At 40.4% G+C, this 26,189-nt stretch overlaps 2 protein-coding genes across 3 annotated transcripts in view; both read right to left on the reverse strand.

Annotated features, from left to right (window-relative positions):
• The window catches only part of LOC145444293 (potassium voltage-gated channel subfamily A member 1-like), a 34,135-nt gene extending 18,607 nt beyond the window's left edge, over window positions 1-15,528 (reverse strand). The window contains exons 1-3 of one of the 2 annotated variants that reach the window (XM_080322237.1): window positions 14,477-15,528; window positions 9,793-9,989; window positions 3,857-4,089 (exon numbers count right to left, since the gene is read on the reverse strand). In XM_080322237.1, coding sequence (XP_080178363.1) covers window positions 3,857-4,089; window positions 9,793-9,989; window positions 14,477-14,496 — 450 coding nt within the window. In that variant the 5' untranslated portion in view covers window positions 14,497-15,528. Of the gene's footprint in view, window positions 1-3,856; window positions 4,090-9,792; window positions 9,990-14,476 lie in introns of those variants that run through there. The other variant, XM_080322238.1, reaches the window with a different exon arrangement.
• Window positions 15,529-19,153: 3,625 nt separating this feature from the next.
• On the reverse strand, window positions 19,154-26,125 carry LOC145444935 (troponin I, slow skeletal muscle-like). Its single transcript, XM_080322998.1, has 8 exons — window positions 26,059-26,125; window positions 25,703-25,768; window positions 25,071-25,154; window positions 24,681-24,749; window positions 24,128-24,310; window positions 22,922-23,011; window positions 22,271-22,453; window positions 19,154-19,391 (listed from the first exon to the last, which is right to left on the reverse strand). Exons 1-8 carry the CDS (start codon window positions 26,074-26,076, stop codon window positions 19,284-19,286), a joined length of 801 nt encoding a protein of 266 aa, XP_080179124.1. The 5' UTR covers window positions 26,077-26,125; the 3' UTR covers window positions 19,154-19,283.
• Between the last annotated feature and the right edge of the window lie 64 nt (window positions 26,126-26,189).

Raw genomic sequence — 26,189 nt, forward strand, 5'->3', positions numbered from 1 at the left:
TAATTTCGACCCGCAACTTGGTTTTTCAGTTGGCATTGTCAACGGAAATATCAATATATAACATGCACTCTGTTTCATTGTCTATTCCACTGGAATTCCCCATTTGTGAACTGCTGAACTACACGAACCAGAAATATTGGGAGTCGTATGCTGACATAAATTCAACTTGTTTACCAAATCATATCAAAAGAAGTATGGCACGGAAAAAGCAAGCATTCACTAATATCATTTGTGCTTGCATCTATAAGAAACTCGGCTCAAGTTATGAACTTCATGGACACAAGACAAATTGGCTAACCCCAGTAACATATTGCTCACAGACACAAGGTCCGCAGTTACAATCATATGGTAGAACTATTCAACGTCATTATATTCCGATATGATCTTAAAGTTGAAGTGAATTTTTTTTAGACATTATAATTTGACATAGAAGGTCACCAACCCCACTCTATGTAGTATACATTAACCGGTAACGTTGATATCTATACGTACACGGGTCATTTAGGATAACCTGATTCAACTCAGGACTCAAAATAACGCTTGTCGACGCGCGGTCCAGAGTTGCAAACCATCAATGGGTTAGGGGGGAAAATACATTAGGTAACAGATAGCGATCAGCCACATGGTTTGTATGGATAAATTGAACTAGGATAAATTGAAACGCCTACTTATTATCGGTATGATTGAAATAAATGTGTTTGACCAGATGAAATATTGATACTGGCCATCGATCACGGTGCTCAAACGTCCAGTAACCAGGTAAACTGCTCAATAGGTCAACAATGCAAATAGTTTAAATCGATATAAAAAGTATGTATTGTCCAATGTCCATTGAACATTGGTAGTATGTTTTACTATAACTATACAGTAATGACAGAATTTCGCATATCATCACGCAAGCGCATCAAGTGTTGTTCAATATACGCAATGGCGCAAACCTCAACCGAACCAAATGAAGACACAAATTATCGAAAGATGTGGTGCATGTGTTTGATTTTCAAGTGATAAGACCCATGCTGATCAAATTACTATATTTAGATTCTAAATCAAGTGGGGTTGCATGCGAAATGAAATTCCCGATTTCCATTCAACATTCTCATCCTAATAGCACCGCACGATCCAAAGTTAACAATGGACCGTTATATAAATATGAATTCTCGACCATTCTTGACCATGTCCCTATCCCGACATCTAAATATGTTGCTAAGTAAAGCCGACAGATCATATCGATGTCCGAACATCTTGGCGGATTCCTGCCCGGATGAAATCCAATATCACAATTCTGCGCATCTCTAATGTCTCGCAAACTGTGTATGCGAATACCAGAAGTAATACAAAACCAGATCTGAATTTGAATCGCACATCCGAGTTTACGGGTTCTCAAGTAACATCGTAAACTCAGGAATCATAATTGTTATCTCTTGCACAGCGCAGGGATACGCAGATTGCTTGTTGAAGTCAACCAAAAAGGTCCATTAAGACCCAGATGTTGTCTCGCACCTCAGAGATAAATACCACCTGACCATAAATAGACAACGAAGAAGGCCAATGGTTACAATCGTAGATTAATTTCTGGAGCACTAAGACCGGAAAGAGAGAGAGAGAGGAAAATATTTCTTTAATTCAACCAACTGCAAGGAAAATACCATTAAAACATGAACATAATATTAAAGGCCACTTCACGGTGCAGGACATGGTATTAAAGATATTTAATGTATGACTCTGATTGTGGCCAACTGATCCGATTACACATGCTCTTAGCATTTTCAGTGTTATAATAAAAATTGGTTATTGTCAAGAGTATACTTAAATTAGCTATTTGAAGCGCTTATTGGAGGTTCAGAACATCAATAAACAATTAAATAATACATTCATATCGAAATATACACGAATATTTTTGGATGACACTCGCCAGGAGTAATGGCCAGCAACTAGCAGAGAATTCGGAAGAACTTGGCATATCAAGAATAGTATCACTATATCTGACGTCAACGGAATCAAATGTCGAATGCTCGGAGCGTATGGAGATCGTTTATGCGCAATGTAATATTATAGATCAGCGGTCGGGAACCCGTGGCTCGCTAGTCATATATGGCTCTTTTGGGCATAAGATATGGCTCTTTGCCAAATTTATATAATTTTTTACTGAATTGCTCAATATTGCAGCAACTTGTTAGTAAATTTTCATCACGACCAGAATAATTATTCTAGTGACCGTATATAAACATGTCTTTGACAGGTAAAGACAGTGCCGTCTTCGGGGTTAGGCGTTTGGGCTGTCCTTTTCAAAATACCCGAATTTAAGTTACTGTCGCGTCGGAGACCAATATCACTTGCGAATTCGATGTACCGGACTCGAAATCTTGGATTGCATGAAACGTTGATTGATCAAAGAAAATAGCAGACATGGCGATGCCCATGCCCATGAATAACAACGCAGTTATCAAATATATACACAACGTCTTCCTGATCTACGCCGCGAAATGAACTGCAGTGGAAGTGACATTCACAATTACAAACAACGCCATAGCTATCCACGCTCTTGATTGGTAAGTCGCTTTGTAATACCAGCGATAAAATGTAGGCGTGTAGCGCAACATTATACGTTCCCGTCGAAACTTTGAGAATTGAGAAGTCGATCAGTATTTAGATTTTCGGAATCAGTGCAACAGTTGCATTCAGTTCACATCAGTTAATTATAAATTCTAAGCTATTTACGATGAATTGCGGTATCAATGGCGACGTTTGGCCCGTCTGTGCCTTACCTATCGCATCGCGCTACATTTTCGAGTAATAAATATGCAAGTCACCTAATTTTGGAAGGAAAATGTTCAAAATTCAGTCATTCATTAACAGCGATAGAAAATACCAATAGTAATTGAAATTTTCACAATTTTCGTTCACTCATCCTGGCGACAGGTGACGAACTACCTCGCTTGCCGCCCATGACCCCACGTCACTGATGTATCACACCTCACATTGGGTATATAGGCCTACTGCTGTAGTGATCATGTTTGGGCCCACCTACGCATGTGATCATGGGTTGTCGTTATTTAAAAGGAGCATCACGACGAATCTACGTTCTCGTAACTGAAATTTCGCATGCTCGAATACATTTACCAGCATGATTATTACGACTTTTTGCAGAGAAAATGAGGCGCACACGACAAATCCCATGTGCTACCATGACGTCACGAATTTTGAATTGTGACGTAACAGTTGATTGACATGTACGGCTCTTTGGGAGTTAAGATGGGAAAAATTGGGCCAATATGGCTCTTCGGACGAAAAAGGTTCCCGACTACTGTTATAGATGATACACGAACTTCTTCTGTTGGCACATACGCCAACCTATTGACATATTTGGTGGTACAATTGTTGATATATGATGTTATTTCCGTTTCTCTACTATAGTTGCTGAGGATTAGCTCTGGCGAGCGTCAGCCGAAATATTCAGGTTTATTTCAATATGAATATAATATTCAATTAAACTAACTAGGGACCAAATTAGTACCGGAAGGTTTAGGACTTGAATTAACAACTCCTGTTATATCATGGTTTGTTTGTAGAGGAGGAGATTCTTCCTTCCAAAAGATCTCTGACCGTTACATTATTTACACTAAAACACATTGCTCAACAACTTATAACAATAAATACAGATAATATACGCAAAAATGATAAGCGGATCATTTAGGGTAAGGTTTGTTTACTGCATAATATCGCGTTGAAAAAGATAACAAACATCGCTCGATGCATTAATATCTTGTTTATTTGGCCTTCAACCCCTGCCGTTCAAACGCGTCGCGGCATCACCGCAACCCCGCCATGAAAACGCCGAAATGACGCAAGCACGTACCTCTGGGACCGCACTTGGTTTGATGAGCATGCCTCCGGTTTGATAGAATCGCAAAATGGAGTCGAAGGTCTGTCGATCACGGTCGAAAAAGTATTCCCCCGTGTTACTGTCGTAATACGCCTCGCGCGATTGTTCATTTCCTAAAAGGGTCGTCGGGTATCTTCGTAGCGTTTTTAATCTAGTCTCGTACACCAGCCCGGATATATTGAGTCGAACACGGTCGCCGTAGTAATCTGGTGAAAAACACGAAGGATCTGAACCATGTGTATACTTGCTTGTGTTAATTTTAGGTGGCATAACCGACCAACATTTCGCTCTATATTTAACCGATGCATGACCGAGAAGACTATAAATAGTAAGAACACCTTTCGTATGCACTCTGACTAATCATGTCTTCCAGGGTCACACAGTACATGTCCTATAACCAGCAGCTAGGACGTTCACATCTATATATATAGTTATATACACATGCTTATTGGTGATGGTGGTGGTGGTACATGATTGGAAAATGATGAATAAGGTTCCCTTGGAAGACTCTTGGGACTCCCGGACTCGGTGACGCTGCAATCCTTGAAAGTGTATGCATAGATTGCTGCAATTGCAATATCAAATTATTGTCCACTTATCTTTTGTATTTGCGTGAATGCATTTGAGTGGACGATCACCAGCGGCTGTCGTATGTGCTGAAAATGCACTATCGGTCATAATTTGGGACAGCATAGCTTTAATGACCTTATGAGAGCCGCCAAACAATTTTTTGGGTTTCATACATTCACGGACACACTGCCCTCTTCCCTTCCAATTAGAATCAATAATTTGCTAATGCTCTGCGGTCTACATTTATTACAGGTCTTATCGTCGCCAGTTATCCGCTATTTCCATATCTTATTGAATCAAGTGACTCTAGGTCGATATGTCCAGCACAGAAATATCGGTATACCGGTATTACCGTGTCAATTGAATGCCAGTGGATGGTGTAAGGGCGATGGAACTGCATAACACTTGATTCCGAACGTAATTTCGAAGTTAAGTCCAATACGCAAGTGACATCACTAATCAGAAGGGCAGTTTTTAACCTAAAAAACGGAAGATTTTGACCTGAAAATTAAAATTTAGGTGCTTTCCTACATAATGTCAGAATTGTACTACTTATCTTAATTTCTGGGTCGAACTGTCTGACCTTACGAAGTAGTTCGGTATGAAAAAACTTTTTGACTCAAAAATTGACAAATTTTTTTCATGAAAAAAACTTGATTTTAACGAAATCTGGTTCTATGAAGAATTCCAGTGGTACATCACGCATTATAGTAGAAATAATTAAAATCTGTTCTAGTACAATGAAAGATACTTTCCTACATTCTCGGGTAGAAAGTGTATGTCCTTACTAACTAGCTTGCCAAGAATGGAGGAACATCGTTCAACAGTAGCAGTTGTTGACTGACAACACTGAAGTTGTGCGTGCGTGCACTGCCGGTGACAAACCGTGTTGCTTCATTTTGACAATGGTGTCTACATCACAATTTTTCATAATGCGCTTCTTGATATAAGAACCATGCAATACCCACGCAGTCTTGCTTCAGTTAGGATTTTGCGGTACGTTGAGGATAACACCATGTCAACCAATTTGTTTTATCCGAATATTTATGATTCACAATGATCAGGCAATGGACCGTCTACAACGGTAGGCCTATAAAATAGGCTATAAGCTGTAAAATGTCAAATGATAAGTTCCCCGACAGTGTAAAATCTACGATACAAACGAAATGCAGGTTGTAAAAAAGATTGACTTTGTTTGCAATTTTGACATTTCTTGACCCAACGCAACAATTTTGCCTTTTTTTTGACATGTCAAAAAATTACCCTACTTATCAGTTATATTAATTACGTTTATCAAGGACAAAAATATAAAACGTCGTACTCCTATTCCTATTCGTTCGACGCCTGACGACGAGCACGAAAACTCGATAGGGATCCGCGATCTTGCATGACTCCAACCGGCGGCTGACGCACGGATTTATTTGGAACTGATTCCACTTGGCGTAGCTCCACGCCAGAACACGAGAGATTACGTTGATTCGCAGACGGCCCGCAACCCCCGCAGAATGAATCGTAGCTACTCAAAATAACCACAGTAACTTCACGATTTGGATTTGTATACAGCGGACCACCGCATACAATGCGTGATTCAATGCACGCTCATTTTCTCCAGCCATTTTTGTGTGCGATGTGGGCTTGTTATCATATTTTCTTTCTCGTTTTTCTTTGAAATACAAACGTACGGCGTACGCCAGACAAATGTAACAATAAGATATGGTGTACGAGACATACTGCGATTATAATCTCAACGGTGTCACATACAATTCAGTTTACTAAACAGAATTCAATGATGAACTCGATATTATCGGCTATCCAACGATCGTGGACAATATCAACAAATGTTACGTGCTACGTACAACTTCGTTTGAGCGTCTCACTTAAATGCGATTTTCCAGTAATCTCTGAAAGCGGATACTTCAGGAATGTGTGATTCCAAGCACTAACGGACAGGGAAATTCATTTCAGCCATGGGTCGGTATACGCGATCAAAAATGTTATACATTTCCTACAATAGACTCACTCTGCGCATGTCATGTACAGCATTTTCACACGTAAAACCACCGCCGCGAATCAAAATATTTATGCGCGGAACTTTTGATCCAAACTATAAGAAGCAACCCACGGCCACAGTTACGATAGTAGCGACCGTTATTGTTTCTTCGGCGATCAAGAGACTATGTTACTAACAACCGCTTGTACGCAATTATATAGCAAGATGCCATGAACCACGAAAAGTGCAGTATATTATTCGAGGTATTAGCGGCATATATGTCGTCGAATAAATTTCTGTCAACGCTTGTATGCTTCAGCGACATTCAAGGACTATACCACGTCTTTAGATGTTTAAGCAAACAGCGCGTCAATCATGACGGTATTGGATACTCTTATAACAATTTACAGAGTACAATCTTACCGAGCAACGTATACACGCGATGGACATCAATGAAACAAATGATGCCTTGAATATTGTGTTTAGCCCGAGTCAAATACAAGTTTATATCGTTGGTTCTGACTCGATTGATGCAACACTCAAGCATGTCGTTCACCTTCAGATGTGATGCATAAGCGAGGAAACAAACAAAGAATTCTCTATATCAAACTCGGCGTTGTCAGAATCATTGTGGCCGTGTTTTGACACTCATGACTTGGTCCTGTTTAACATGATTGCGTAAAAAAGACAGTTTTGGGTTGAATGAGGGAAGAAGCTTTTCTGTGACTATCGACTATGAGATGCATTGTGAACGTTGGGAGTTTAATGGAAGGTATAAGATTGGAAAATTATCTGATTTAACCAACCACTTTCAATCGATAAATCGAAGTCTATGCACACACACACACATTGGTATATTTGGAACCAATCAACCAATGAACCGATCGCCGCTACATTAGTTTGACTTCATACAATGCTATGGACATCTTACATTTGCCAATTCCACACTTTCAATCACGTGTAATTGGCAATCACCGCGAAACTGTATTCATCACGCATACGCACAGTCGCACACTGGGATTTTCGGAAAATGCGCCAGCAGGCAGCGTTTGAGTGAACGTTATCCTTTGATGCTTCCGGCTAAATTCGCGACGTGCGTGAATTCGGGACACGGCAATACAAATCGTTTTGGATGTGACTGATTTCTAGATATGATCTGCGGTGAAAAACCACGGTAAACACGTCTGTAAATTTATGTTACGCAGCCAAGCCTTTGCCGCTTTTAATGGAACGGTTGTGTACACATCAACAGCAAGTTTATTGGAGATGTTCCACTGCAATGAAACTTGGCATATGAACTTCTCTACTCACGCCTCATCGAAACAATTCCCATCGTAATTGTGAATTTTGATTTTCAACAACGTAGCGGTACATATTATCAACGTAAATTAAACATAAATATTATTAGTCTGTGCCAGTGGTTCCCAACGTCGGCGATATCGCCCCCAGGGGGCGATTTGGCAGTCTAAGGGGCGAAAATAACGAAGGGGCGATAGGAGGGGACAACGGACGAAGGGGGCGATGGGGGATAAAATAACGAACGCAGCGATAAAGGGGCGATGGCGCGTTAAAACGGTTATATTGGAGTCAAGTCAGAGAAATGATCTTCTTTAGTCAACTCACGAAAATTTAGATGTAAAAGTGTAACTTCGAAGTCGAACCGGAAAGTTGACCTATTTTAGTCAACTCGCCGGTGATTACAGTTTGTATGCCCATTTTTCGGTTCCCAATATTTGGGGTGGGAGGGGGGCGATGATCGGTGTGGAGCTTCAAAAGGTGGCGATGAGTCAAAAGAGGTTGGGAACCACTGGTCTATGCCAAGCCGAAGATGCGTGATGATCACAAGTAATTTCATAGTCTTTTATCTTACACAATGCAGCTATTAGTCAGGGGTTTAGGTTAATATAAACCGTATGCAGGACCGTAACTGCCGCACCCCAAACTCCAATTGGGGTGGGAGGACGAAGCTCAAAGGGGGGCCAAAATTGTTTACCAAATCAACACAAATTATAGAGTATTTTAAGGACATGATGAAAACAAAGCTGTCCAAACGGTCCGTCCGACATTTCAGCACGCGACACAATGAAAAACGACTGTTGAGCTTGAGCATGAGCATACTATCCTTTAGCATGCGGGACTTGAGCATGTGACTTGACAACCCCAAAACGAACTCGAAATCAAACCTTGCCCCAACCCTAAATCTCATTCTATATCTAACTCGAATCCAATTGAAGTCCTAGCTTTAACCATCATATGCTCAAGTGTCGCTTGCTAAAGTATCTATCTCGTGACCGGATGTTCAAAAGAAGCATATTACTCCGAATATTCCTTGACTAGGAAATTATATCCTTAAAGTAATCGCATTTTTGCTTTTCGGAATCAATAATAATTTTTGTATAATATCTAGCTGATGTGTCACTGTCATGTGACACCCGCACTTTCTGAATTCAATATAGGTGGCTCATTCACAGATCTCACAGTAAAAGTATAGCGTACCTGAAATATACGTCACTCCTATCCCTTACCATGAAATGTGATGTAAAATTAATTTGCGCTATACTGAACATGCAAAAAACGAAGCTATTCGGGAACATGTCGCCGCTAAGACTCTTCGACTTTAAAGCGATTTAGTAAGTTTAACTGACCAAAATGTCATCCACTGATGACATAGCACCCTCGCACTTTATGTACCTGACTATAGCAGGAAGATATGTCCCAGTTCCAGACTGATATGAGACAAAGTATCACGAGGGAATCATTGAGCGTGGGAAAAATGGAATTAAGAACTGATCCTACGTTGAATCTCACAGCTATAAGACTAGAATAGTATATTAGCCCCTGATGACCTGGCAGTAATAATAGAAAGCAGACCTGGAAGACTAGAAAATTTTCGGCTTCTCCGAATTAGATAAGAATTATAGCTATACAGTTTTTCCATACTAGATTAGGATTAAAATTATAACTGCACAGGTGTTTCCAAATTAGAGCATAATTAGAATTACTGAATTAGGGAAATCTGGGAAATTGACTCAAGTTAAGTACATATCAAATCACAGTCGCTTCTCGTCGGCACGAGAATGGCAAATGTTTGTACAGCAAGCTTGGCTCGTTTCCCACTATACAGTTATTTACAGATAAGAAATATTTCACAAATTAGATTAGAATTAGAGAACCGGCATTTTGCTATAATTAGGATAGTTTGACAGCCGGAATTATCTACTTGTTCAAGTCTGCTAGAAAGTGCAAGGGAATCGTTATGCAGTTGAATGAAAAAGTCAAGTAAATCGGTTGGTAGTATGTTATATAGCATATATGCACTTGGAGCATGCCAAATTCCGAATAGATATACCTTTTCCAGCATCGCTCTCCTGCTTTTTGACGTACGTTTTGATAAGCTGGCCCCTGCCCGCCAAGGCTTTGCTGCGAGAGAACATACCATTCGATTTCTTCTCGCTGAGATCGTTACCGCCACCGTCCATCCTTCTGGCAATCATCGGAGATTCCCCCGACATGTATATAGCCATATTTTGGCGAAGAACGACTCCACTAGAAGAAAGAAATTTAACGATTATCGAGACTGCACTGCTGTGCGATATATCTCACGAAAAAAGTGTCTGGGGTCACAGCTTTCGGTTTCAAAGCATGCGGAGAACCACCTCCTCACTGCGCGGCGGTTAGAGCCGCAATTCCCGGGATACTGGTGATTAGCTCACCGGCTGTCACATCGCATGAGCATCATATTTATATGCATTATCCTGCGTGCTCAGTGATCCAACCTGTGAACCCTTATAGAGTACAAAGGCCTATACGCGTGCGGTTGAGATATTGTGTATATCGTCGCTGTGGAATCAAACTAGCTCGTGTCCATTTTACACATTAGGAGAAAATTAACTCTTTAAAAGTTTTCATTTTCTTCCGGCTATATCTGGACCATGATCAACTTTGTAACAATGTAATAAAAATAAACATGACCGAAAAGAAAATGAAAATTTACAAACTTGATTCTCCATAAATTTGAAAAATGGATCTCAAGTTTTGAAAAAATGGACAGGAGCTACTTTCATTCCGCCGCGACGACATTACCAATTAATAATAATCTATGGAGCTGTTTGCCCATGAAAATAGCTTCAGTGCATCCCTTGTACCGTATAAGTTCAGTCGTGTATTTCTATTTCACTCCGTTTTGAGTTACCTTGCTGCCACCGGAGTATATTTACAATTACCATAATACATTAAAGATTTGGATGGAACTCATCAGAATATTTTATTACATCAATTACGAAATTGTTATAGCTAGGCGCTAGCAATGCTGCGCCCGACTAAGAAAATTTAGTTTGATAGAAGTATCGGGCATCCAAGTTCCTTCCGTGATTACTGATTAACTCTCAACTTGGGTTCTCGTGAATTCGTGTTAGATTAGTTTCACAGTACGGTAATAAAATGTATATCACTCGGTATTGATTTGCGGGGGAAAATGATGCGGAATCCGTTCGCCTATTCCACGCGGCCTTCCCATTTCCCTCGTGACGCCTCATACTTCTGACTGAAACAACAACCGCAATAACTCGCTATAGGCGTGTTGCAAATCTGTCTAAAAGTACAACGCGCTGTATTTCGACTAAGAAAGCAAACGTGTAGATTTGCGACCACAGGATGAGTCGATAGAGTGGATACACTAAGGAACAAAAGGATTCCAACTGTTTATTTCCACCGACTGTGATACGGAGTCATGTTATATGGATATTATTCGGGGCTAAGCCTGCTCGAAACGAACTATTGTACATTTTCAATTAGGATTTCTCACTTAATCCTTATGCTTATAAAAGCCTGTAATCCTTATATATCACATCACATACAGCTGATTCCCCTTTACAATGTACAATCGTACATTCTTCGCAGGGGCTAGAATATATATAAGGGTATAATATATATATATATATTCATGCCGAGGAAGGCTTGTCTCATATTTGTCATCCGTGTCATGCAGCAACGGCACCTCGATCGATCGAACTATACAATAATGAACGATCTTGAGACCTCATGATCTATTTTCCGGTTCTCTTGCAAAATAGGTCTGGCGTTTCATAACATAATCAAAAACAAATCAGCAAAAGCCCGAACTGCGAATTATATCGGTACTTGGCAACGGGTCTCATAACATGTTGTTTATACAGTGCGGCGGTCATGCCACACGACGAATGTAACCAATTACATGCTATGGAACGAATGTCAGATGTCCAATAAAATCGCGTAATCATATCCGAATATTAGTGGCAGGCAGGCCAACATCCGAACCCGACAACAAAATATGAATGAAACCCGATCGCTATGAATTTGAAACGTTTTTCTTCAGCACGTGATTCGTAAAGTAGTCTACGTACGGTTTGAAAGTCGAGCACGTAGCCCATGTTTGTTTGTTTTGTGGTATCCATAGTGTTTGTCGACTACTATGGCCATGTGCACCAGGCCGATATTCTTCATTATTTTTCCGTAACTGCCGAATTATAGCACGGCCCACCTCAAGGTTTTTTGTAAGACACCGTTTACGCGGATGAGGTGGCGAGGAGGAGCTTAGGTAAACCTCCAACACTTGGGTATCGGAATTCTGAAGTCGACCTGTGTGTGATTTATGGTGTCTATTCAAATTCGTTTGAAAGTGATAGGCTCATACATATTGCATGAGTAACAGTTAACAGATTATGGAGGCGGCGAGCAGACTGTTGTAACCAACTGGATCGGTAATAAACAACAGGTCGCAAAACGAGTATATCAGTAAATGAATAGGAATTCTGTTATCGGATTATGCAGGAAGAGAGGAAAAATCAATCTTGCTCTTGAAAGCTAGGAGCCGAATTGTGCAACGAAATTTGCAGCGCAGACTGTCGTTATAGTTATTGGCAAGCAATGACACGACACCGGCACCTCGAACTGATCAGACCTGTATTTCTTCTTGTGATACTATTTTTAATATACAATGCTCTTTCCTATTCTCTACTAGTTGCTGACGATTATCCCTGACGAGTGTCAGCCGAAAATATTCGGGTTTATTTCGATATGAATATGATATTCAATTTCTTACATAATTATAATTTAAAGTGAATCGTTTTTGAGGCGTACATTTGGAGCATGATGTGGCAACTATGGGCCGATTTACAAGTGACAAGATCCATTTGAGATGCGCTGTTATTCACTGTGGTCCCAGCGTTCCAAATTTTCCAAAGTATATTTCCATATATCCTGCCACAACGGTGAATATCCACGCTATTATCCAAAAGATACGTTTAATCTCTAAGCCGAAAAGCCCATTCCGTTTTTTAATTAATCAGTCGCGGAACGCTCCTTCATCTTGTCTCAGGGTAGGACTAATTTTAGGGCTGATTAACTGCGGGATCTCAAACTACCGACATCTCAACTCCTGCTACGTTCGATTCCTGATTGCGATTACGACCATTCCCGCGACTCGGCATGACTCCTTGGAAGCGATAAAAATGTTTCAATTACATATACATCGTCACACACTCATACATAAAAGAATACCGGCTTTAGTCTAGGAAAACTTGACGACTGAAATACTAGAAAGGGTGTCCTTCGCTTCCTATCGCTATTTCATCCACACATACCTTTAAAAATGCTATAATTCAAGCAAAAAAGTATTTGCGTGCTCATCGCAAACAGTATACTATACGCATAGATTGTATGCACCGAATAATACAATGAATCTATACCTTCGGCGTCCTATCCAAAAATACCACAGCAGAAACGGGGCTCCACGGTATGAGCACAACTTCACGACTGCGTCCACGGCGACGACATTACGTTTTAAAAATGCACTGAATATTTCAAGAGCACTTTCACGAATTTTACGAGAACTATGCCCATTGCCCACTCTGGAAAACGAATGCTTGATCGAAACCTTGAGATGTGGGGTGTCACATGTCACGTTTTGGTGCTCGGTTGCTTTCGGCCATTTGCGGTTACATCTCGAGTTGGAAGCACATCAAACACAAATCTACATACTGACAGACAATTCTGGCTCATGCCTCGTCGACGTATATGCTGTCGATATCGAAGTTATATTTGAGTGCAGATGTTCAAGTGATGAATGGCTATTTCATTGCAGGGTAAGGACGTGACAACCCTCGGAGTCTAATGGTGTTCATGAAAGGGAAATATATACTGGCCAGCGGGCACGCGCTGATTCTACAGAAGCTACACAGCAACTGTAGTCTAGTGCAGTGTTGACGTGCATGGCCGATAGACTGCAACAAAGAAGGGTATATAAATGGATGGTAAAGAAGCGCGCCAAGTTACAAATGAACAGTAAAATCTCGACGTATTATGGTATGCTAAAGCAACAGAAATTAGTACCGGAAAAGCGCAGATTTCTTATATTGATTTGTCGCTCATAACCTGCCGGACAAACTTCCAGAATTCATGAATTGAAACCGAGCATGTGTATGTATTGTATAGTCAACAGATTCTATATCGATGACAGTTCTTCGTAACAGTTCAAGTCGGCGAATTGACCATATGTACCGTACATTCTTTAAGTGGTAGGCACAGAACGTTTCAATTAGTCGTTTATTTTGGTCGCGAAAAAACGGATACTGTCCAAACCAAGCAGTGTTTGAGAAAGTGCCTCTGTGATTTAAACACAGTCTCTACCCAGTTAATTTACCGTAGACACCGTTGCCTGCTACTCAGTCCGACATGTTACAATTTACATCACGCTTCACTGGCTCTGTTTAAAGCAGGATGTTACATCCGGAATTCTATGTACATGGAATTATTGAAACATTATTATTTGGTTGGGTAGACGTGTATCATATCCATAACTTACAAAATTTGTGACCAAAGGCAATATGGACATTAGACAGACACGACATGACCCCTATTACCTGATAGTTAAACGAAGTTGTGTGAAACACCAGACTAATTAAATCCGACCACTTCAAATAAACACAAAACGGATGCGAAGCACCCTCCCAAATATAGACCAATAAAGTAAGTTATGACATATTGCATATACTCACGCCAGCATGTGCTCTGCCATTGTCGCCTGCCACTTCTGAGGTATAATATATGCTAAAAATTCCTTGTGAGGTAATTGTACTTCAGCAGTGGAATCGCAACGCACAGTGAATATTAACACTAATACTATTACCTGAACAAAACACGCGTTTCTGATCCGACTCCGTCTCAAATTTCAACTAGAAAATCGCCACGGTTCGTGACTTAATATGAGCAGGTTAATGCCATGCAATAATCTGCCTATTTTAACGCTTTCGTTAGATCACGTTAATCGGTCTATTGATTAGCGCGCCTATTTCAATAATGCAAAATTAAGCGGCAAATCAGACTTCACTCCGCAAATAGATGCGCGGCCTTATGCCGGCATGTCATGTAAGAAGATTGCTAACAACTAGGCAGAAAGAATGGCGGTCTTTGCGCTAACGCATACGGCAGCGATATCTGTTCTTCCTGGGGCAATGGACGATGCGTTCGCAGCAAAGCTGCGAAATGCACTTGATTACAGCCCAGCGTGGAATTACATAACGCAACGATTACATAGAATGGTATGCCTTGAAGTATCGCGAGGAAACAAACAGGTTAAGTCCGTCGTCACGGGTACATCGCACTCCGTGTATCGCTAACTAAGCAAAAGTCGTCAAATTGTTGTCCTATTTTCGGAAGCGATATTGTACGTAATTTCAGTCCTCAGCAAAACGCTACAAGTTATCCGCTCTCCGCTTCACAGAGAACACATAACCTGCTCAAAACACACTAGTTATGAATGCCGGCTAATCTTCTTTCGCGACACGGCGAAACTAAAAATGCGCTGATAAATCCATCGCTTAAAAAGCAACGTGGTTGAGAATTTAAACAGACAGAACTATGTCATACACGAACATAATTCGATAGATAGAGATCTGCACCGTGTATAGATTTGGACATAAATATAGTGTTGTTCGTAGTGGTTTTTACGAACTCGCGTGCTAGCCACGATTGCTATCTTCCACATGTGTAACTCACCTTACAAAGGATACTCCGAGGCATATCATATTATATACACCTAACCACGCTATGGATGTTCAAACAACACGTGAAACCACCGGAAAATCACATTCGTCCTAGCATCACATGGCAGCAGCGTATCGATGATAACTGAATCGTCGTGTTCGTGAACGTTCTCGGGATGGTGTGAACGTGAGGTTGACGTTCGCGTTCTGTGTGTGAACCTCGGAAATTTAGAGGTTCGCGTTCACAACAGAACCTTGGTAGGTTCTGCACTGTGAACCTTTTTCATATATTACAATTTTCATTTCATTATAACATCTTTGGTTCATATTAATTGCATTTCAACTGCGGGCCACTCTATGCATGGCGCTGGCAGCATTAAAAATTAGCACTATAAACGAGCATGCGCCTTGACAATCTCAAAAGTTTTACTTGCTTTGTAACAAATGTTTACTCGAAATATTCAGCTTTCCGTTTGTGAATATTTAGTGTCTCTCTGCTGTGAGTTTGACCTGCGATCACACAACATCACGAGCGAAATACGTAGTCAGCGAATGATGCTTATATTCAACCAATCAATGAGATTGATATCGTTTTCTGATGCAAAAAAATCTAGCAGTGGTACGGGGCAATTTTGACTTCATATCTTTACTGCATCACGAGAACCAAATCCTTGTGATTGAGGTGTTGTCTACTGCTGTAAAACTTGGTAATGGGGTAATATCGGTAGCAAGTATAGAAACCAGTTTTACACTCAGCTCAATATCAATGTAGCGATAGGCTACTCAGACGCCGAATACATTGTCCGGTCTGGCCTAGACCGTTAAGGCGTAAGCTTATATTCCCTGGTAAGTCCTCGTCGAAATTGTTGGCAAAGCGACGGAAGATATTGATTTTATAGGAGTATTATATCCTTTGATTGCCTCAGTTGAAACATTTAGTGACGTTTAAAACGCCAACATGTACTTCTGCATTGTGACATGATGTGGCCCGAGTCGTCGCTAGGTATCGTGTACGCTAATATAGGCTATCACTTCATTGAAAGATAGGATTGGAATTAGCAATATGACGTCACGTGACGTCATGAGGTTCACGTTCGTGTTCACACAGAACCTTTCAAAAAGGTTCGCGTTCACACGAACCTGAACCTTTCAGAGGTTCACACCATCCCTAGAACGTTCTACGTCGGGTTTGCTACGTTTGAATTCTCTTGGCTTAGATTGGTAACGGTGTTCGATAATATGCCGTGGTCCCTGACCATGACCATTTGTGTTCGCAAAAAGTGTTCCACAGTGGAAAATAGTATCGATACTATAATTGTCGTTGACGAGAAGCGAATGACCAGAATTAATATACGATTCAGAATTCAGTATATTGGAATCATTGTGCCCAACACTACTAACAACCTATTGGTGGTACAGAATGAATTGCTGATACTTGTTTTGTCATGATGCGACAGCGCCATTTAACCTGTATCTGACCTCAAAAGATAGCTGTTTGTGTTCGTAAGTCGTACCTGCGAATAGCACTGTGCTTGCAGCTATTTTACGACCTAAGGTTATTTCACGTTGCCCGACATATTTCGCAAAAACATTCTCAAATCAAGTCAAGTACTCCTTCGAATGATGTTTTCAGTATATTCTGAGATATGTATCGCTGGAATACCCATGTGTCTAACCAATCTTCTGATTTGTTATTGCAGGCCTGAACAACTAGAAAATATTCAACTTTTTCAAATTGGACTATAATTAGAATTGTAGCTACACAGCTTTTTCCAAATTAGATTAGAATTATAGCTACAATGTTTTTCCATATCAGATTAGAATTAGCGTTGCTGCGGATTCGCGAAAACATGCACATTGAGTCAAGTTCAATTCATATCAAATCAAGTATGAGAATAGCGAATAGACAATGTCTGTACAGCAGGGATGGGCAATTATTTCTTCCGGCATGCCAAATGTGAAGCAGAAAGTACGTCGGCGGCCGAGACAAAGTTTAGGCTATGTTCTGCGGCGTGCAGTTTTATGTCTAAATTGCAAACAGTGCACATCATTGTTAAGACATGTTTCTAAGTGGATGTCTTAATATTAGGCTGCGTCTCTATCTCTGTTTGGCTTTGTAAAATCGAAGTATTATAAAGGCGTAATGGTCTACAGCAGCGGCTCTCAACCGCCGGTCTACCAAAATATATTAGCATTACAAATCCCAGTTACAAAATGCGAGAAGTGGGGGTCTTGTCCATTAATCAGAGAAGTAAAACATCAAATTTTAAATTGATATCGAAGTTCGGAACGTATCTTCTTCATCGTGCCGTAATAGACATAGGTCATGAGTCCGTGGTGTACTTATGGCGTTCGTCACAATGGTGCATCTGCTGTACGAAACTGTTTATAAATAATAGCATATACAACTTGTTTTCGACAAATTATATGTGAAGGCTTTGGAGACTTTTAAACAGACCTCTTTGAATTAAGCGAAACTTATCAGCATAATAGAGGCTATTTCAAACATCGAAGTATCATTTCTATAAAAGGGTACCAAACAATATCAATCAAGTTACGGGTCTTTACCACCTAACTTCGCGAGCTTCCTCTTGCATAAACTTTAATAGAACCGCGTATAAATATCTCATAGTCGGCTGTAAATCAAGCTTTCAATATTATATTTGATATGCATACATTTGTCGCAATGAAATTTAGGTTTAATTTTGAATTTTTGAAGTTCGCAAAATTCATTTTTAAGGTTTGCCTTTCCGCTGGGTCAGAAAGGTTGAGAACCACTGTTCTAAAGCACAGACTGGCTGCAAACAAGATTTGAACTTCAATATGGAAACAGTGTCTTGTAAGTTTAGTTGCTATACGGCATAATTTGTTATATTGACTTAATTTGAACCTGGATTACTCACGCGACGTACATAGGTTACGTACTCACGGTATACATGAATATACTAGACTTCAAAGTAAACGCATTTCTGGATCAGTTAGAGATAGCAGTTTTTGTCAGCACACAGAACATTATCAAAAAGATTCTATGGTCTAAACTCCAAACATTTTTTCGCGGGCTGAATAATGACCAGGTCTGCTGTACAGCAAGCTTAACTGGTTTCGCGAGAGAGAGAGAGAGAGAGAGAGAGAAAGAGAGAGATCAGATTTATTTTCGCCTGAACTATCGATAAGACCTTTGAGCAAGATCATTTGGTCTGCACCGCCATATTTTCTTCTCCATGCTATATGTGGATGCTGATCGCCTAGCGGGATAGCCGCGGACAACAGTTCTCGAGTCTTTGATCTGACCCGGCCGGGGATTGAATCCACGACCTACCGATCACGAAGCCGGGCTCGTCACCATTACACTATATGGTTCTTATAGCATTTTCAGGAAAACCAGGAATTCGATTAGAATTAAAATTAGACATAGAAAGATTTCACGGAGTAAATTAGAATTAGAATTAGAGTAAAGAAATTACACAAATTACATATTAATTAGATTACCGGCATTCTACTCTGATCAGTCTAATTAGAGGATTAGAATTATCTAGTTGTCCGAGTCTGACTTGTTGGATAGTGGACCGTATAGATATTCGGTGCATCAAAAGCTAGACTGTTAAATCCAGTGGCGTGCTCACTATCAAATCTAAACACTCATTGATTCTGTTACGATGTCGCTATCTCGTCTCATCTCAACGCACGATAATACGACTTGCCGGAAACAGCGGTTGAATGTATCGAATTTTCGGACGCCAATACAAGATTTGATACGATTAGAGGACAAGCGATATTGTAATTTTCGTGATTGAATTATAAATAAATGCTCCGCCCATCATTATTCTTCCTCTTCTTCTTGGGCGGCGTCTTGCGAAACTTGCTCGAACATTGCCTTCTTGCCACTCATGCCTTGCTTAGCTTCCACGTTGTCGCGCCAGTCTTTCGGCTTAATGACAGAATTCAATTTATTGTATGGCGACAGGGCTAATGATTTTGTGCTGTAACGATTGAAATAATTGCTTGACCAGACCATAGTGTGGTCTACATTCCGCATCTCAACCCATTTTGGCCAACGCATTCCGAAAGAGGGATGTTCGAAAAAACTTTTTTCTTCAAATCTTACTGGCTGTTGGCTGAAAAATACACTGCACACCAAATTTGACGTAATCCCAACGAGTATAGGAGCGAAGTTATTAGAGCTAGAAGATATTACATCTATTAGTTTTTTATCAAATTTACTGGCAAACCCATGAAACTGTTTGTTTGTTCGTTCGTTCGTGTGTGTGTGATGTTCATGGTGTTTGTCGACTACTATGGTCACTTACACCAGGCCAATTTTCTTCATTTTTATTCCTTAACTGCCGACTAGTAGCACGACCCACTTCTGGGCTTTTTATAATACACCGCTTACACGGATGATATGGCGAGGAGGAGCCTAGATAAACCGCCAACACTTAAGTAGGAATTCTAGAGTCGACCTCGGTCGGACTCGAACCAGCAATCCATTGGTGTTGCAGCTGTGAATTATACCACTACGCTATCTCGCCACACATGAAATTGGTGAAGTTGCTTAAAAAAATACCATGTATAGCAAATTTGGTTCAACTCCGACCGGTAAAAGCGAAATTATTGGCGTTATTAGTTTTTACGATGGAAAATGGTTTCACAAGTGAAATTTATATTTATTTCCAATTTTCCCCTAACAGGCGGTCAGCGTCGTTACTCAAGTAGTAGTGACGTAGAAGTACTCAATTACAAGCGCTTCGCGCGATTCTGCCATCGAAACCGACCCACAAACGAGCATAACAAATCTCGCTTACAAGTAGCGTTGAAAACGTATACCCTGACGGGGGATCTGGGTAGATTTGTCTGGTTCGATTTGTCACCCTATTGGGGCTCAAGACCAACGTTGCCATTTTTACCTATATTAAAGATAATTTGGTATTTTTCGACCTCACGTATTTCACTATACTTTGTGGCAATGCTGTTGTTTGAACACGGCTTCGCAGAAATGTGCAGTCCCAAATACGGCTTCACAGAAATGTCAGTTCCGCTAACAGTCGTAAATTTGTACTACATGATTCTTATGCTGCGATTCAACCAATATATATTTCAAGGTTTCCGCTGTGTAAATGCTATAAAAACTATAATTTACGTTGATAAATTAAATCTTTGTGGCAAGGAGGGTGTAATTTCAGCACTCGAGAGGATCATCTCTCGCTGCGCGACTGGAAGCAATATAATTATTACTCGATTCTGATTCCGATAATCGAATCATTGTGCCAAGCCTTAGTACTGAAAAGATAGACCAGATCCAATTTTTTCAGCTCAACTACTAAGCATGATTAGCACGGGAATAGCAGTGTTGGGATCAAGTCACTACCATCGAGTCACGAGTCATAGCACATTTTGACTCGAGTCAAGTCAATTCACTCGATTTTTGGAGGTGACTCGAGTCAAGTCGAGTCAAGTCAAGTCACGAGTCAAGTCACAATTCAAGTCAAGTAGACTTTTCGAAGTATGAGGCATGATTACGTCATTGCATTTTGCTAGATGTCTGAAATTCAGATTGAGTGGTCATTGATTTTGAAGCGACGAACGAATATAGAGTTGAATATACACGCAAGAAGGCGCTGTATCGCTCACATATGCGTAGAACTGCTAACTACGTAAGTAATTGCATAGCCTCAGTTTATAATTACCGGCAAAAATAGAGAATAGAGAAACGAATTGATAAGATGCAATACATTTCCCATTTACAAATTGATATGATACAATTCGAGCCTGGGCCAATGGTTGAGGACCGACTATATGTAAACTATATTCGAATTTTAATGAAACAAGAGGTTTTGTTAAGGTAAGAACATGGAACAGAAATAGACATTTTGCTATAAAATTACTTTACTATACTAGTTAACGACAGCGTAAGCTGTAAGCTTCGATCACTTCGTTTGCAGTCAATTTATTTGTGAGAGAACAATGGAGGCTCAGTAAAACCCCCGATCATTGATGGTCGCTCTCACGGGTTACATCAGCGTTTCGCCAACAATCCGAACATATGCAAGATAGAGTGATTTTTATCGACACTGATTACTTGATGACTTGAAATTGACTCGTGAATTTTGCTCTGAGTCACGAGTCAATCCACATTTCTGATACGCCGAGTCAAGTCAAGTCAAGTCATTTTAGCAAAGGGACCCGAGTCAATTCAAATCATGCGAAAAAGGTGACTCGAGTCTGACTCGAGTCAAGTCATGACTCGAGTCAAGTCATGACTCGAGTCATCCCAACACTGGGAATAGTCGGATTCAAGTAATATTTTGTAAGCATGTATATTGGAATATAGCCTAGGGTTACCATATTTTGGAATCGGGAAAGGAGGACACCTTTTCAAAATTTTCAAACTGGTAAATATTTCCCACTTCGTGGTCGGTTGACTAAAAATAGGTAAACTTTCCCGCTCCGCCCAGTACAGTATCTTCTTTCACTTTATGAGGTGGTTGACTAATAAAAAAGGTCGTCGCTTTCGTTCGAACCACGAATTTCCTATTTATGCCCATAATCACTACAATCTGTCCATTATATTAGCTCTAAAACATGTAAGGAGGACGAATTGCCAAAATAGAGGACATTTAGGCGTCCTAGGAGGACATTTTCAAAAGCCCGAAAAAGAAGACTAATCCTCCTAGATGAGGACGTATGGTAACCCTAATATAGCTTATGATAGCTTAGATGACATCCTTACGAATTACGATATGCGTCATAATCGAAAACCAGTTGTGACATTTTACATTCAACGCTGTCATCAGTAGTGCTTATACCCACCTCGTCCTTTTTAGACTCATCTTTTTTCACCGACTTGAGGTTGGAACGCAAGTCCATCGATACCTTGTGCTTCGATCCGAGAAGTGCCCGCAGCATCTGGTCTGCGCTGATGTGTACTCTTCGCAGAGGCGGTCTCTTGAATTTGCCTCTCAAATCGAATATTCTTTGGTTGAGATCTTCAATCTTAATGACAATGCTACAGGCGGTCACTTTCATAATCGGAGTTAGGTTAATTTCAATATGAATATTTTAATCAGTTGTCTATTAAGGCTTCATTACCTAAGGCTTTCAACTGAATGTTTGTCCCATCTTAGTAGGGAGTAGTATCATTTGTATTAAAAATATTATCGATTCAAAATGATACAAGGTTTGCGATGCAATGGCAAAAAGGGCAGGCGTCTAAACGACTTCCTTCGTTTATTAAATTAAAATATTTTCGTAGTCTAATAATATAGTAATAACAATGGAAGAGAGTGGTTGAGGCTTACACTGCACATGTACGCCTACACTCATTGAATATATATATAACAGAAGTATCAAGCGATCAAGACCAATGAAAACCAAAGGGATATTTAATCACTATCACAATACGCCAGGGTACGTTTACTGATTAGTGATTACCATAGCAATACGAACAAGGACGATACCTACTTCTTGATCGTTCTTCTTAACTTTTAAGTCAACGTCATATCGTTGTTCGTCCACGATATCAATCTTTGATGAAAGACTGCGGCAGAGCTCCTGAACAATTGTAAATTGTACAAAATCGATCGGATCACTCATTTTACAAATAATATTAAATTAACAACGAACCTCGACGCCCGCAGATATGATATTGAAGCAATATCGACAAAAATGATACCAATATTTTGACTAATATCCAACACACTCACGCTTTTAGGGGTTGGGTGGGGGGAGTAGGTGATTAGTTTAACGGGTCATGAAAGGCGCTTTTTCAAGGTCATTAACCGTCAGTCACATCATCGATAATAGCATATTACCACATAAAATCGAAATGAATAATGATGATTTCTTGTCTGGCGTTTCCGGATATTATCGCATTCTATTTTGCGTATACCTCTATGCGTCATTTTCCAAAACGCAGTTAGACTAGATGTGAACTAGGTCAACTTGCTATCTTAGTAGATTTAGTTTAGTTGATTTGCCACTTGCTACAACAAATATAATAACAGAAGATTCATTTTGCAATGCGTCGCCGCCAAGATCACGAGCGTAGAGAGCAGTAGAGAGAAGCCAATGACACTAAGGCCCGTGATCAAGGAAGCTTGTCAAACTGTAACTCCGTTCGACTGATGGTTTGGCGTTGGATGAAGATTTCTAGCAACCGTCACTTTTGTGTCATTACTCAATAGCTTTGGCAGTTGTTGATCATCCATGGAGTTAAGAAAAACTGTCTCTAACTGCTCCACAATGACGGCACATTAAAACTCCTCCAAAATCTACGGGTATAGCCTACGCGCTTAGCATATACCCCTGCCGTAGAGGTATCGTCAAGCCGGTTTCAGTTTTTTTGTGCTCGTAGGATTAGTATTTGAATTGAATAACATATTCATGTTGAAATAAGCCCGACTATTTTTGGGTGATGTCATATTTGGTGATGCGACTGTTGATATAGAAAGTGCTTTCCAATACTCTACTATAATTGCGGATAAGTACCATCCAAGGATATTGGGGTTTGTTTCAATATGAATCTATTATTCAATTGCATATTGAAGTTCCGCACCCCCAAGAGTCTCTTTGATTACTGTTTGGCATATTTACCAAATAAATCATTAAATGCAATATGTAATGATGTTTTGTTAGTTCTCCTGCGAAACATATGCGCACTTTACGCACCCGGAGCTCGTTTTCGTCCATTTCACTAAGATTTCCGATTGGTTGTATCCGGCTGTTGAGAATCCTCTTCTTCTCTTCGGCTTTGTGTTCCGCTTCTACTTTCAAGTCCTCTCTTGCTTTGTTGAGCATGAGGGACTTGAGATTGACCTTCCGGGCGTGAGTCATTTTTCTCTGTCCTTGTGTCTAGGTTAAGTATAACGCCACACTATTTCCCGGCGAAATATAACGTTTCGGTAATTACGATCGGTTAATTTGAATTCGCTTCCTCTCGGTCCATAGTGACTAGTGAATGCGGTCGGATGAAAATGTAGTAGCCATAACCTAAATGTGATATTGCTTGACTATCGGAATTACTGGAAGCGTGACAGGAAACACTAAAATGTATGGACAGTTGGACGCATAACCGCACACTTCGATTCTACCGTGTATTATGGTGATATGGATTCGAGTGAGCTCTCCAATACGTACTGTCTAGCTGTCTTAATAGATATCGTCTCAATACCACCAATTGGAATGTGCTTCCTATTCAGTATTTTTAATACACGAAACTTACTGATGCCTGTTGAGCAACTGCCTCGCTTAGATTTGCCCCCTCGCTGGGTTTTTGGTCCTTTATTTCTGTCTATAACACGAAGAAATGAGAATGATGAGATGCAATTAAGATAACTCTGACGACGAACACACGTGAAACGAATTGACAATGGGAAGTGATCTTCGGGCAGGGTGGAGCGCTTTGGTTCAGCTGTTCTGCTGTCGCTTCTGCTGCAGGGTTATAATTGGGCTATGACGCATCGTCTACTTCTAGGATGCAGCGACTGAACTACCCAGGGAATAAAGCGGGGATTCGGGAAAATAAAATTGTAACTAACACATAAACACGGATATCCATGGGTATTTATACCTTTAACTATATCTTATAGAGACTATCTTGATTATAATTTACCTTTTCTTTTGCGACATCTTGTGTTGGGTACGGTATGTTATCCTTCTTTGATTCTACGGGCGTATTCTTCGTGATTGGTGGATCCTAACAGTAACCAGACTATAACATCACATGCTGCCTTAAGGCTTACGTACACCGTTGTGCCAATTCCATACCCATTCCGCTATTTGGTGAATACCGTTCGCTATACTTTGAATATGCGTTCACAAAGAGTGGAGATACGCCTGCATAACAAAAGCATGGTAATGCTTGTATCTGAGTGCTGATTTGCGACAGCAGAATGTCCATAGATTTATTTAATAATGGCATCGTCCGATGTGAAGTGTGAACCGTCATTCACTGACCGCATAATTGGTCAGATGGTCATGCATGAATCAGGTAGGCCTATCTATAAGGCAGGCTGTCGAGCATTTACACATAATGTTACAGTGACGATAATTTGCCGGGACCGGGATACACATGCGTGAAATGCTTTGATGGTTATAAGCATGTTGGTCCGTAGAACCCCTTTATAGAGTATTATCTGAAGAGGCAATCTGTGTATGGTGCTCGGATGAAAATAATCGCTTTCCATTATACACTGTGCGAGTGGTCTCATGGCAAATTTTCATCTGGTCAGTCACATCATAAACCTTGTCTGGCTCCTCTTCGCTCTCACTCGATGTCTCTTCTTCTTCGGATGTTGTTTCGTATTCGCTCTGTTTATGTCGTCATATTGCTAAATAGCATAAACCCCAAAGACTCTCCAGCTGCTGCTACCAACAACGGGATTACACACATTCCGTTACGCATAGCGGCGGCTATGTGGCAAAGATGATTGATGACGATGTGAGATATGACTGCACGAAAAATCCTATAGCCACAAAGTACTTGACACCAGATATTTCCGAATTCGAAATGCAATACAATGTGTAAATAGCTAGTTCTGCTAACCCAATGCTCCTGATCAGGATGAGGCGCAAGACAACGTATTTATGAAAATATTTACCTCTTCGTCGTCCGCCATTTGAAAGCCTTTCACTCGAGTTGATAATCAAATGTGAATAGTATATTCTGCAATTGAAAATAGAAAATCTTCAGCATCTAGACCTGACTGGGTAATCCAGCTGACGACATTAC

Source organism: Botryllus schlosseri, chromosome 8 (assembly GCF_051294905.1).
Source record: "Botryllus schlosseri isolate E-star chromosome 8, Bs_hap1, whole genome shotgun sequence".
Lineage (NCBI taxonomy): Eukaryota > Metazoa > Chordata > Ascidiacea > Stolidobranchia > Styelidae > Botryllus > Botryllus schlosseri.